General features: G+C 35.0%; 1 protein-coding gene across 50 annotated transcripts in view; it reads left to right on the top strand.

The window, feature by feature from the left end:
- Positions 1–15,202, top strand: part of BAZ2B (bromodomain adjacent to zinc finger domain 2B) — a 290,353-nt gene that overhangs the window by 168,966 nt on the left and 106,185 nt on the right. For 34 of the 50 annotated variants that reach the window (XM_070507912.1, XM_070507924.1, XM_070507921.1 and 31 more), the window contains 4 exons: positions 2,545–2,712; positions 3,645–3,838; positions 10,237–10,437; positions 10,783–11,178. In XM_070507912.1, the coding sequence (XP_070364013.1) occupies positions 2,545–2,712; positions 3,645–3,838; positions 10,237–10,437; positions 10,783–11,178 (959 nt within the window). The remainder of the gene's footprint in view (positions 1–2,544; positions 2,713–3,644; positions 3,839–10,236; positions 10,438–10,782; positions 11,179–15,202) is intronic. The other 16 variants (XM_070507936.1, XM_070507930.1, XM_070507920.1 and 13 more) reach the window with 1 other exon arrangement.

Here is a 15,202-nt window from a genome sequence, read left to right as displayed (position 1 = left end):
AATTATTCTACATTTCAGATGATTAAATCTACAGATGCAAAATTATTTCATGGATAGTAGTATAATAAAGTTATTTCCTTTTATATTGAAATAGTGCTTCATGATAATTTCTTTTAAAATACTTATAATTTTTGGTCATTATATTTTTATATTATATTGCCATGAATTTTTTTGTGAAGTATCTGGCTCTGTCAAGTATGAAAGATTTTAAAATTCTGCTGTATCTTCTAGGTTCAAATTGAGATTCCGTATATCATCTGAAATGTTAGAATCTTTCAGTTGAATATGATTGATGTTGCTCCTGTGTGGTTAGCTCCTTTGAATACATGTAGAAATTCATCATGTGCTGGTTTATGTAATTCTTATTTTGTGTATTTCATTTTATCCACAAGCTAGTTTGTTAGTGACTAAATTTTGCTTTTTATTTTCTTAAATTGGAAGATAAATAAGCTTGTCATTTAACAAGAATTAGATTGTTTCCTACGAAATATTAGACATTTGTAAAGTTGGTAGTCAGCAGCTCTACCATTTTCATCTTTTTTTTGATTAATCTTAAATACTTGTTTTTTCTTGTGCTGTCCTCTTATTTATAACATACACATTTTCTAATTTTTTTTTCTAATCCCTATTTTGTGCTTATTTACCATTAACATTCTAAAGTACATTTTTATGTTTTTTCTGAGTTTATGTCTAAAATATTTGAATATTATTATACTTTGATTACCTTACTGATTTGTTGATTGTTTACAAAGTCTGTACATTCGGCTGTAATGCTTTAATTATATAGACTCTGTATTAAATAATATAAATATCTTTGGGAAACCTCAATCCCTTTTTATCAGCTATGTAGAACCTAGTTTTCAAACCTATAAATAACAATAGATTCCAACTGTGCTGATATAAGCCCAAAATACACAGTTTTTCTTCCTATCTAAATACACTTCTTTCATCTAAACAGTGGATAAATGATTAATGCTTTTGTATAGTTATTCTTGGTTCAGTTCCCATCATTCAGGCGCTGCTGAATATACATTGGTGTCATTTCACCAGCAGCGCCTTCCTGCAGAGCAAAAGAATAGCTTTTGCAGTTTTCTGCTTATACTGTTTTTTTAGACCTTTCAGAATGGCAGCTACCATGAGCATTTCACTTTTTTTAAAACCACATTTAGATAATGAGGGTGCACATCACTTTACATCCTATTTTTAATGAAGAGATATTCCCAGAAAAGCTTTCAAGATCGTATAATACAATACACTAACAATGCTGAATTTTTCCCATACTCTATTAGTGGGGTTTTTTCCTCTAATTTCCTTGTGGTTGTTACAGTCAATGAAAAATATCCCATATCTCTTGGAAGATTAGCCTGAGAGGTAATAACTGATCTGGTACTCTAGCAAGTTAGCCAGTTGGTAAAGATTGTTTCTGGGCTTTTAGATGGGACAGTACAAGACTTTCCTTTGGATTGTTTTCAAATCTTTTCCTAATCTTTACCCTTCCTTGAAAAAATGTATTCGATAAAATCTGGCTTCTCTCCTTTTCTAGAAGATTGAAGTAAGAGCCACTGTTTGAGTATCTAAATTGCACTTGATGATTTTCTGCCATTCAGTCATTTTATATTGATAAAACAGTCATTGTTATCTGTAATTTATGAGAGAAAGTATAAACAAAATTCAAGCTTTCTTCATTAACTTTAAGAGGATAAACTTTTTTTTATAAAAAGGGGATAAGCTTATATTTTAATGTGACTTAATTGTTTTGGAAACCTTCTTTGAGCACTTTTCATTTCTTAGACCAAAAGAAAAAATGCTCACTGATTTTGCTATCTTTATGTTTTTGCTTGCGTAGAGAATGTTCTATGTCATAAATACATTTGAAGTATACTGGATTACAGTAGTCTTTGTATTATTATTTAAACCACCTGATTTATCAGAGCCAGATTTATGTTGCATGTAATTTGAGGAAATTTTTAACATAGGTTGTAGATGGTAACCTTAAATTCTAAGGTTTTAAAATAGCTTAGTATACATATTTTGTTTCTTTTCTAATTTAGAAAAATTATGGTATAAGTCATCAGAGAATCAAATAGTTCTTTAAAATTCTAAGTTTTTAATTTTATTTTTAAAACCATAGACTACATTTCTTTTTCTTTTTTTCCTTTTTTCTTAAATTTTTTATTGAGTCAATGATAGATTACAATCTTGTGAAATTTCAGTTGTACATTATTGTCTGTCAGTCGTGTTGTAGGTGCACCCCTTCACCCTTTGTGCCCACCCCCCACATTTGTTTTTCATAAACTTGAACTCAAGAAACCTGCTAAGAGAAGATTCTTGGATGCCATTTTAATGAGAGGAATGATGGGTGTGTTACTTCTAATCAGCTGTATTACATCAGAAAGATGATCAAAACTATGTGTAGTTTAGCAATTCTGCTCCAAGATGAAACTTGAAGTTTGTTTTCAGGAATAAAATGTAAAAAGCATCGTTACATTAACTAGAAAGTTAATTCAAGTATTTTTGCTTGTTTGTTTGGCGTTTGGTTTTGAGGTGCAGAATGGTGGCGAACAACAGATGTTCATACTCGTACAGGGGCAACCTTCTTTCCACCATTACTGGGAATTCCACCACTGTTTGCTCCTCCAGCCCAGAATCATGATTCTTCTTCATTCCATTCAAGGACTTCAGGAAAAAGTAATCGAAATGGTCCTGAGAAAGGTATCCATATTAACTTAAGTACTACAAACCCTCCATTCCGGTACCTATTTTCAGTAGTTTCAAGTTTAATAAAATTTATATAGCATGGTGCTAGACACTTTCACATTGTCTTGCTTAATCCTTATAATGACTTTGAGATTGGAGGTATTCTCATTTTGCAGCCAAGGTTAAATAAGTTAGTCAAGGAAATACTGCTTATATGTTAATGTGGTATAGTCAGGATTTGAACCCAGATCTTCTGACTTCTATCTCCACTGTTTTTTCCTCTGTATCTCATTCCCTCCTTTATGTAACCCAATTTAATATATTACTTCTTCTGTAATTAAACATTAAGTTCATTAAAACTAATATCCTGTACTCCTTTTTTTTAAAGTTATCATTAATATTTCTGTGGTTAACTTGTTAGAATATCATTTGCAAATTAGAATAGCATTTTAGATGGTTTATAATTTTTCTTTTCACTTGAGTAAGTGTTTTTGGGAGTTTGCTTGAAAGGGGGAATATTTGCATTTAATGATCTTTCTAAACATTTTTTTAATTGACTGAAATTCACATATACATGCAATTCACCACTTTTACAATTCAGTGGCATTTAACGCATTCACAATGTTGTGCAATAACCACCTCTATCTAGTTTCAAAATATTTTCATCACCCCAAAAGGAAACCCCAGACTCATTAAGCAGTTTCTCCTCATTCTTCCCTCCCCCAGTTCCTGACAACCAGTAGCTTGTACTCTGTCTCTATAGGTTTACCTATTGTGAATATCTCATATAGATGGAATCATACAATATGCAACCTCTTGTATCTGGCTTCTTTCACTTAGCATAACGTTTTTGAGAGTCATCCACATTGTAGCATATATCATTACTTTATTCCTTTTTATGGCTGAATAATATTCTGTGTATAAACATGCTTACTTTTATTTTCAAGGTGTAAATGGGTCAATTAATGGAAACAGTACATCATCTGTATCTGGTATCAACACATCTGTACTATCCACTACTGCTTCAAGTTCCGTGGGACAAACTAAAAGTATAAACTCAGGTGGAGGAAATCGGAAGTGTAATCAGGAACAAAACAAAAACCAGCCTTTGGATGCTAGAGCTGAGAAAATCAAAGATAAGGTAAGTTATTCTTTGTAGGACAAATATATAACAGATCTATATATAAGGATGCTAAAGGTCAAACCGCTGGAATCTATAGAATAATTTATGAATTATCAACTCCTATTTTTGCAGATCTTTATTTTTATGATATGGTACTAATATTATGTATCTTGAAAAATTAAAATTGTCAGCACCAGTATAAATAGTACAAATAATAATAATAGCTAAAATTTATTGAGAACTTAATACATACCAGCTCTGCTCTCATTGCTTTGCATGTAATATCTATTTCAATTTTCCCTAATGAGGTAGGTACTGCTATTACAAATGGGGGAACAGAACCCAAAAATAGTTGGTCATTAAGTGGCGAGGGTCTAAAATCAGGCATGTTGATTCCAGAGACCATGCTTTAGGAAAACAAAAACAAAAACCCTTTTATTATGGAAAATTTCAAATATACAAAGTAGACAGAATTAGCATAGTAATACTGTGTACCCATTATTCAGTTTCAACAGTTATCACCTCATGACCAATTTTATTTCGTTATATCCCCAACTGTACAGGTTATCAATTTAATGCCTCAGCTCTAAATTCACCCTTTTCTCCTTTGCCAGTTGGCACAGTATTAGACCTTGTAAATAGAGGATCCTAGAGAAACACTGGAAGAGGAAGGGGCTTCTGTTCCTGGTTCTAGTGTTTTCTTTTTGCTCTTATACTGTAGCTGCCAGTGGGTGGCATCCTTCCAGCTGGCACCTTCTCTGCCGGTTGTGTTCAGCAGATGCAGTAGTGCACATTGTCTGGTGAGTTTCACTGGCATCCCAGCAGACAGCTTATTAGTTTTGCTGGGACGCCAGTGGGTAGCTTTCTACCTAATTTCACTGGCATCGCAGTAGCAGATTCCCAGCAAGTTTTTCTGGCACTCCAGCAGGCAGTATTTCTGGTGTGCCGGCTTTGACCTGATACCTCAGTGAGCTTCTCTGCCATCCAGTGGGCAATAGCCACATCCTCTCCAGCAAAGTCTGAAGCTCAGCCTTGGAGGAGAGTGGCCCTCTTCCAAGTTTATCTTTATTTTAGTATTCTACCTCAGCCCTACAGTAAGTGGCTGTTCTCTACATCTGCTATTCCAGTATGCTTTAGAGATCTCTTTATCCCTCTAAGTAGTTCATATTCTGTTACTAGTTAATAATTCTTTTTTCTTTTTTTAACAACTGTTGCCAATCTTTTTTTTCTCCCTTCTTTTTCTCCCCAAAGCCCCACAGTACATAGTTGTATATTCTAGTTGTGAGTGCCTCTGGTTGTGCTATGTGGGGCGCCGCCTCAGAGTGGCCTGATGAGCGGTGCCTTGTCCATGCCCAGGATCCGAACTAGGGAAATCCTGGGCTGCTGAAGCAGAGCATACGAACTTAACCACTTGGCCACGGGGCTGGCCCCAGTTAGTAATTCTTTGTGATAAAATTTCCCTGTTCAAATTGCTAATGTGGTTTCTGCGTCCTGACTGGACCTTGTCTGCTCTACAAGTGGTATCAGGAGTACAGTGGGTGTGCAGGTCACAAGTGGTAAATTCATTCCAGTGTTCTGGTCTCTCTGAGCCTTTGGATTGCCTCTTCCACATCATGCCAGGGAAGCTGTGACATTTCAGGTTTATTAAATGTAGGCCACCACTGAGTCCAAGTTTCTTTCATCCAACCAAGTAAGCTGAGATACCTCCAGCTACATGAACTAACACATTATATCCAGAATTTCTAGTAGGTGCATTGTATCAGTGTATTTGGTCTGCTCTCATTTGTGATTTCTTCTTGAGTGAGAGGTCTTGGTTTATTCTGAGTTACAGCCTTAGCATCAAGTGCAAACATTTTGAAAACAAAGATAATACCTAGAGCAGTATTTACTCGTCTACATTTTATAAAAAACACTTTCAGGGCTTGGTTTTCTGGGGGAAGAGAGTCAAAAGTTTGTGATCCTGTACACATCACTTTCTCCACCATCTCAGCTATAATATCAAGGGGACTGGGAAGCTTCTGACAGCATAGCAAGAAGAGCAAGATACGGGGAGGCACTGACTGTGAAAAGCATTGATCTGAACTTTAAATCTGAACAATGCGCCTCCCAGGCTTCAATTTTTAATCCTAGGGTTTTAGTCCTTTTTCAATGTTGAAATTTATTTTATCAAATTTTGCTTTGTCCTTTTTCAAGACACCATCAAGCTCCATATAATTTCCAGGATCGGCTGAACAAATAAAGATTTCTTTCCTTTTGCCCAGCATATTTCATAGAAATGCCTCCTCTAGATCTTTCGGTTCCCTTCTTAACAGAAGTTAAATGTTCTCCAGAATACGGTACTTATGAGGATCTAGAGGATGGTCGTCTGGCGAAGCCCAGAAGCCAATGGTACCCATCACAAAACTCAACAGGATGTGCTCAGGCCCCAAGACAAACATTTCCTGTCCTCTTCAAGCCACCCCACTGAGCACTGGAGCCAATGTGATACAAGACCCTTGGTTATTTCTTTCCAGGGGACACAAGTTTCAGAGTCATACCCTCTACCTGTTGCTCCTCAAATGTTCTTCCCTCTTCTCCTTTATGATTTGTTTCAAAGGCATTCCCATTAGTGGGAGCTCCATAGGCCTATCCCTGTGCTGCTGCCAGCTTCTCTGCATGCCAGCCGCTGACTGAAGTACCACTCATTCCTTACTGCCATAGTATTTTGAAGCAAATCCCAGACATCAGATCACTGGATATATTTCTGTATGTATTCCTAAAAGTTAAACATCCATGTTTTTAAACCTTAGGCTATCCTGCTTCTTAGAAGTATCCTTCTCTTTAGAAGTAGTGCTAAAACTAAGTAAAATCTAAAATCTTCAGTGGCTCCACAATGCACAAGGCATTGAGCAAGACTTTGGAGGCATGGTTATGAAACAGACCCTGTCCTTACTTCTAATAAGGAATCTACATGGACATTCCTAAGCTAAATCAGTACTGTTGAAGTAAAACGTATTTCCAGTAGCAAAAAAACTTACAGAGGCACCTCGTTAATGACACGAAGAGATGGATTCTGAGGTACCATAGTGCTGTCTATAGACATCTACGTAGAAATAACACTAGAGAGAGATTGGCTCTCACACTAGAACTTAAGATTTCAGAAGAAGAGCACCTTTGTGATAATTCATGGTCTGGCATGAATTTGTGGTAGTAGGTTGTTCAAGTAAAATGGAGGTGAAGGGCATTGGAACTAAAGAAGAAAATCCTATACTTTTTACCCAGTATTTTTCCGTTTTAAAATAGCTTTTTGAAAATTGCCTTATCAGCACTTTTCATAGGTAGTTTGAAAAAATGTTCTTCAGCTAATTTTGATAATCCCTCCTAGGGGGCAGGGTTACTTATTTCAGTGATGCTCGTTGAAAATCATTGATTAAGCCCAATTCCCTCATACAGGCTGCATGTGTGTTTAGAATAAATATATATATTTTAAATTAAACAAAGTAAGTCACAGACTAAAACACACAAACAGCCTATTGAGAAAAAAAATGAAACAATTCAAGTTGAACAAAGATCTGCTCCTGCTGCCATACTAGTTGTTGTTACCACGGCAGCCAAAACAGTCTTTTTAAAAAATATCATACGTTATCACTCCCTCCAGTAGTTTCCTATCCCACTCAGATTACAGGCCTTGCCATGGCCTGCAAGAGCCCGTCTCCTCTGACCCCTGCCAGTCCCGCCACCTTCTTTCCTAGGGCTCTCTCCCTCATTCCCCGCTGCAGCTGGACTAGCTCACGTCTCTGTTCTTTGAACAGGTCACACTCGTTTCCAGCTCATGGCTCTTGCCTTTGCTATTTCCCTGTCTTAAAAGGCTCTTCTCTTATCCTTATGTGACTGGCTCTAGCTCTCCATTTTTACCTCAGCTCAGAAAGTTCTTAGCTGGTAACTGCATCTAAGCCTTCACCCCACCCCACCCCCAGCACACACTATCTATCCAATTACCCTGTTTTAGTCATGGTATTTATCACTAAACATTTATCTTGTTTGTTGATTTTCTTCTCTCTGTTCCCTCCAGGGCAGACTTGCCGTTGGTTTGTTACACCCTTGTATCCCCAGAGACTAGAGCAACTATGCCTGGTACATAATAGCCTTGAACATGTATTTGTTTTGCTATTGAAAGAAATAAGCATACAGTGTAATGAAAGTTCATGGACAGGGTTCTGAAAAACTTTCCCAGATTGAATGGGGAAGCATTAATAAGCTCCTCTTTGATCATTTTTTGATGAACCTAAGAAGGCTCATTTTTAAAATGTTTAAATGACAGAAAAGAGACATACCACCAAATCATGTGTGAACACAAAAGAACTATACACACACACACACACTAATAGGGACTAAAGAGATGAAATTGGTGATATTGAAACTCATTTTTCTCTTTTTCTCTAATATCTGGACTTGTCTACTCATGTCTACCTTTTTTTTTTGTAATGGGAACTAAATTTGTTACCTTATAAAAGCACGGACTCTGCACACTGTTGGAGTATGCTCAGCAAAGACCACCTGCATTGGAATCACACAAAGTGCTGGTTAATGCAGATTCCTGTGCCCGGTTGGAGTTGAGACCCAGGAATCTGGTGGTGGTTCTTTTCTGTGAGCGAACATTATGCACCCTAAAGCTTTAGAGCCTGTAGGCCCCATTTCTCATGTCATCTTTAAATAAAAAACTACATAGATTGTTTGGGCATTGAAATAGGAGTTTATTTTTCTCTGCTAAGTCACTGTACTTCCCGCATTTCTTTCCTTTCCTAGCCCCTTCCTATCACCACAAGTGATAACTTCAGTTTAGATGCCTTATGATTTTCATAGTCTTGCTATACTGTACATGCCTAGAAACCCACAACAGATTTTAGTTGCAAAGAAGGAGCTGCTTCTCTGCCCAGTAACTAGTAGGCTTAATATTACTGTAGTTTCCCTTTGATCTCTGCTCTGGTCTGGCTCCTCCTGTGAGTCACACACTATTACAGTTCAGTTCCTCATCACTCTGCTTTACTGTGAGGGAAGGAGATTGCTCAGGGAATGACGGTAACTATGAGTTGGCTTATCGAAGGGTGTGTCTCTGGAGGAAGCATTACAGTTGCTGGTTTGGAGCAGTTAACACAGAATATAACAGCAGAAGTGACTCTCCTCACTCATATGCATTTTATTTTGATTTAAATTGAATTTCAGAAGGCAGAAAGGAAAGGGTATAGTTTCACAGTCTGTAACTATGGCTTCGACTTGGCTTCCTGTTGTAGAGATGTATTGTTGTCTTTCGTTCCCCAAACCCAGTAGTCATGACAGGCTGCATTTCCATTAAGACCATAACTTTTGTAATTCATTGTTTTTTAAATTTATTGCTGCTGCTTCTGCATTTTGTTCTTTTTCAGCAAATGCTATTGAAATATTCCTAAGTAATTTTGGGTCATCCTCAATCTTGTTGCTCTATCGTCTCTACATTTCTCCTTTTCAGTCCTGCTATTGGCAGAGCTTTAACCTTTCCATTGTTACATAGTTATTTACTTTTAATTCATCTCATGATTTTTATTCCTTTTATCCTCTACTGTTGCCTGTTCTCTAAACACAAAACTTTCCTTTTGTAAGACCTTTCTACCAGCTTTGGATTTTGTTTTTTCCTATAGCATCTTAAATGTTCCAGAAATTAATCTGTCTCTGTTTATCATATTTTTCTTTTTTGTTGTGAAATATAAAAAATTAAATTAATTGACCTAACTGAAGCAGCCCCCTAAGTCTTTTGCTACCTATTTTATCTTCTCTACAGCGCCTATTACTGTATGAAATTATTTGCTTTTATATTAATCATCTGTCTACTCTACCACTCCCACCACAACCACTAGAATGTAAGTTTCTTGAAGCAAAGTCTCTGTCTTAAACATCATTGTAGTCCAGCACCTAGGGAGGTGTTTTTGGCGTGTTACATGTAAATATTTGACTACTGACTTTCTATCTGCATAAAGAAAGACTAAAGCTAATATATAGAAGCTAATATATAATATATATATAATATAATAATATATAATATATATATAAAGCTAATATAGAACTTCAATGTGTGTAACCCTTATCTTAATTGCAGTTATTCTTTTGTAAATTGCTCTTTTTAATGTGTTGTATGTTTTGAAGCATGGCAGTCACGTGAGCAGATCTACATATATCCAGTACTCTGTGCATGACAGAGCTTGTGCTTTTTATTGAGAATTCCTGTCAGAGGAGTCAGTTTGACCAGTTTGTTGGATAATTGCCCTTACATGTGACTTTTCCTTTTTCCCAAAATGACATTTTGAGATTAAAAATATAATTTGAAAATTAAAAGACCATACCTCTTACTGAAACTTGAGTTTTTCCAAAAATAAAGTCATGCTAAAAATCTTGTCTTTAATCAGAAACCAAGGAAGAAAGCTATGGAAAGTTCTAGCAACAGTGATAGTGATTCAGGCACATCATCAGACACCTCAAGTGAAGGCATTAGTAGCAGTGATTCAGATGATCTAGAGGAAGATGAAGAAGAAGATCAAAGTATTGAAGAAAGCGAAGATGATGATTCTGATTCAGAGAGCGAAGCACAACATAAAAGTAACAACCAGGTATTAATAGTTTTGTTGGTAGTATCTACATATTATTCATATTTAGGAATTAATTGGTTTATCTTGACTCTCAAATTTAGGAATTAATTGGTTTATCTTGACTCTCAAAAGTCTATAAAGTTTAAAGTTAATCATTGCCTTTAGTTCTTCCTTTTGCATAAGAAAGAATAGCAGATGGAGAAATATTTTTAAAGGGATATTTGGTGTATTTTTAGCAATCTTTATATATCTATCGTAAGTCATAGGAGCACTTTTTAAAGTGTCCCTTTTTTCTCCAAGTTTTGCTACTTGATGTTCTTTGTTTTAATAGCTGTTAAGAAGTTGCCTTTTAATTTTTATTTGCAGGTGCTATTACATGGTATTTCAGACCCAAAAGTAGATGGACAGAAAGCAACTGAAAAAGCCCAGGAAAAAAGAATACACCAGCCATTACCTCTTGTGTCTGAATCCCAGACTCACTCGTCATTCCAATCCCAGCAGAAGCAGCCTCAGGTTTTGTCACAGCAGCTTCCATTTATTTTCCAAAGCTCTCAGGCAAAGGAGGAATCTGTGAACAAACACACAAGTGTAATACAGTCTACGGGATTGGTGTCCAATGTGAAACCTTTGTCTTTGATAAATCAAGCCAAAAAGGAAACCTATATGAAACTCATAGTTCCTTCTCCTGAAGTACTTAAAGCAGGGAATAAAAATACCTCTGAAGAATCTAGTCCTTTGACCAGTGAATTGCGATCCAAACGGGTGAGTTAAAAAATTTTTATAGAAGAATTTTATCATTAGAAAAATGCTTTTATATAGTCTTGTAATATACAAGTTTAAATTAAATTTTACTGTTATTTTTATACTTTCTTAGTCACCAGGAATAGAATATGCACATCAGAAAACTAAATTTCTCTGATTTTATGTTTACATATACATCTGTTTAATATATTTTTGGCAACATAATCATATCATTTTCTCCCCAGATTTAATGATTTAGCATTAAGAGGAGAAATGTGTTTGAATAAAACATACTTCCCAATTACTTTTATTTAAAATCAATGTCCTTTTTTCGTAATATCAATATATATTTTTTAAAGAAATGAATTCTTTAGTAATTTACCTCTTTAGTCATATGATTTATCAATTTTAAGTGTAAAAATCCTTTATAAAGAATCATTTTCTTTTGCCATTCCTAGTGAATTATATGAAATACAAAATATTTTGAGTAACTTTTACTTATATACAAACACCAGAATCACTCATCAGAGAATTTTTTTCATCTTTATTTTCTTGCTGTTGATTTTATATTACTGCATAGTGTACATCCATATGTCCAGGAGAATTCTAGTAATTAAATGACCAGTGCTTTTTATTCTAGAACCAGCCCAGAGTGGAGAAAAAATATTATGTTTGAACACAGTATCCTGTCCTTTGGTTACAAAAATTATCATTGGGCATCGTAATCATTAGATAGCACTTGTAGGGCACTTACTGCTTGCCAGCCATTGTCTTAAGTGCCGAACATGCATTTACTCCTTGGATTCTAACATCTATAAGTACTACTAATATTATTATGCCCATTTATGGATGATTAAATTGAGATTCATAGAATTTAACTCTCCCAAGATCACATTGCTAGTTAGTGATGGAGCTAGAATTCAAACCTGGGCAGTGTGGTACTAGAGTCCTTGTTCTTAACCACTGTGATATGCTGCCTTTCTTTCTCAAAAAAGTTGCAATGTTCTTGTCCATTGACTCTTATTTTACTGTCAAGAATTTAAGATCAGGGCCAAAGAAAAATGACGTGAATAAATAAGGCTTTTTTGATAATCTAAATGAGTAGTTCTCAAGCCTACGTATACATTAGAATCACCTGGGAAACTTTAAAAAAGAGATACCACCTCCGAACAATTGAATCAGGATCTCTTGTGTTGAGATTAAGGTATTATATGTCTAAAAAGCTCCCAGGTGATTCAGATGTGCAGCCAGATTGAGAACTAATCTAAATGAAATAACCAATGGTAATATCATCATAATATCATGCATATGATAACTTGCAATGCACTGATCAATCATAAGAAATTATCGCTGGCATCACATTATTGATTTTCCACGAATAAATTAAGAAAATGAAAAATTACATTATTTGGGGGCCTGCCTGGTGGTGCAGTGGCTAAATTTGCACGTTTTGCTTCGGTGGCCCAGGGTTCGCTGGTTCGGATCCCGGGTGTGGACATGGCACCACTTGGCAAGCCATGCTGTGACAGGCGTCCCACATATAAAGTAGGGCAAGATGGGCACAGATGTTAGCTCAGGGCCAATCTTCCTCAGCAAAAAGAGGAGGATTGGTGGCAGATGTTAGCTCAGGGCTAATCTTCCTCAAAATAAATAAATAAATAAATAAATAATTTTTTAAAAATTACATTATTTGGGTTATTTTAATTTTTCATTAATGTATATTCCACTTTAAGATTAATGAATTTACAGAGCCACATCAAGTTATTTGCATTATGAAAGGCTTCTTAGTTAAAGAGTTTTATATGGCTTCCTATTAGAAAGTCATTTATTAAACATTTGCTTAATAAATTTAACGAAGGTAGGCTTTTTACACAAATGGTCTTATCTAATCCTTACAAAATTGTATGAGGTCTAGAACTAATGCTCCGAGAGGTTAAATCACTTGTGAACATCATATAACAAGTTTAGAGCAGAAGGATTTCAAACCAAGGTCATATAGATTTCAAAGCCCATGATTAAGATGAAATAATTCGGTGTTTCTGAAATAATAATGGTAGTTAATGGGAGAAATTTTATGTGTAGACCTTCACATTAGGCTCAACTCTAAATGACTTTATCTACTTTTTATTGGTGCCTAGTATTGAGTTAAAGAGTATTTTATGAATAACTTCTCTTACATCAGCTCTCTTTTTTTATATGACAGTCTAACATGTGGAATTTTGTTTTATTTCTTATGACAGTCTCAGTCACTTCATGCTACCTGCTATCTGTCTACCTCCCTCACTATTCTATGATTTTCTTGAGTATTATTTAATCATTGGATCCTTCCATACCTTATACTGTAGACATTTAATTCAAATCAATATACCTTAATTGGATATGTAGACCAGGAGTGAATTTTCTTTAACAAGTTTTGCCTAGAGGATTTTTTTGTGTGGTGTGTGGTCTTCAGAGACTCAGATAGGGGCTGGGGGAGCAAGAGCTTGGAGGTAGGACAGAGCTTCAGCCCTGTCTCTTCCCCTACGCCTGTCAGCCAAGTGGATATCTTAAAGCAGCAAGAGACCCGCTACTATGCAGGTCTCCATTTTCTCCCCTCGTACTTCATGTCTACCACCCCCAATATCTAAAAGGATAACGTGTTTGCTTACTAAAAGAGTAACTGATACTATTCTTGGGATAAACTGTAATGATACTTGGTTATTTTTGAAAACCTTCAGGTATCAATATATGGGAAGTGATTCTTCAGAATTATAGAGTGATGAGCAATTTCAGATTTTAAAATATAAAACTAGAGAGAAAGTTTTTGTTTTCATGGCTGTTTTGATCATAGATGCATTTAGAAGGAAAACTTACTACCTATAAAGAAAGAGTACAAAATTATTATGTGACATAATTTCGTACTAAGAAATGAAAATACACTAATTTTTTCTGCTTAAAATTTAAATCAGCATGTATTAAGTAAGAAGTATAAGTACATTTTATATATACTTACACAGTATATAATATGTAATATTTATCATAGATAAATCATTATAATTAAATGATAAATTAATTAAAATAAAAATTAAAATCATCATTTATCAAGTAAAATTAAGTATATTAAAGTATTTTATGTAGAATTTTGCTATAAAATTATTTTTAAAAGGTATATGCAATTATTTAGCATAATTTCCATATTTTATTCACTGAATACGTACTAATTAAGCACTTTCTTTTTGTGAGGCATTGCCTTAGGTACAAATATTATATGACAGTCTTTCTTTACAAAGGCTGATTTTACCTTAATTTTCTAAACTAATACCGTGAAGATGTTAAATAAGATTAAGAAGTTTATATAGGAATTGCTTACTGCTTTTTAGTACTGGTGCTTTAAAATATATAGTGTCATTCTATATGGCATTCCATCTGCCTTTGTAATTGTGAAATACCTACCACAAATCTTTGCTGACTTGAGTGCTAAGAGCCTGGATCTGATGCTCACAGTACTGATGATTTTAATTTTAAGGCAACCATTTTCGTTAATGAATTTTACCTTCCGAAATTCAACTCTATTTCTCTTATTTTAATCATTCTACATCAGTTTATTTTTATATATTATTTTAATTACACAAATTTAATAAAATTCATATGATTTTATTCTTTTCAAGAAGATTCTGATAGCCAAGTAATTTTTTGTTTCTTATTTGCAGATGTAAATTTTATGGCTTAATGGTTTACAAATAAATTTTTCCCAAGAAAAGTATAATTTTTCTAAACTGTTTTATTATCCTCTTTCCAGTGCTGATGTGCTGAAGGCACTCTAAAGCAGACTCACAGAATGTTGAGCCGCATTCCCCCCAGCTTCGTAGCACGTATACCACAAATAGTACAGGGTAGAAGAGAAGGAGGTAAAGGGGCTCGAAGAACGGAAGCAGTGAGTGCTTCTAGTTGGGACAAACATGCAGAGCTTCTGGGTTTGGATTTTGAAGAATGAACAGGATTTTAGCAGCTAGAAATTTATAAGAGAAGGACGTTTCACGCAGAGAAAATGGTTATAACAAGATGT

The sequence above is a fragment of the Equus asinus genome, chromosome 4 (genome assembly GCF_041296235.1).
Source record: "Equus asinus isolate D_3611 breed Donkey chromosome 4, EquAss-T2T_v2, whole genome shotgun sequence".
Lineage (NCBI taxonomy): Eukaryota > Metazoa > Chordata > Mammalia > Perissodactyla > Equidae > Equus > Equus asinus.
This window is presented reverse-complemented; position numbering and strand designations above follow the sequence as displayed.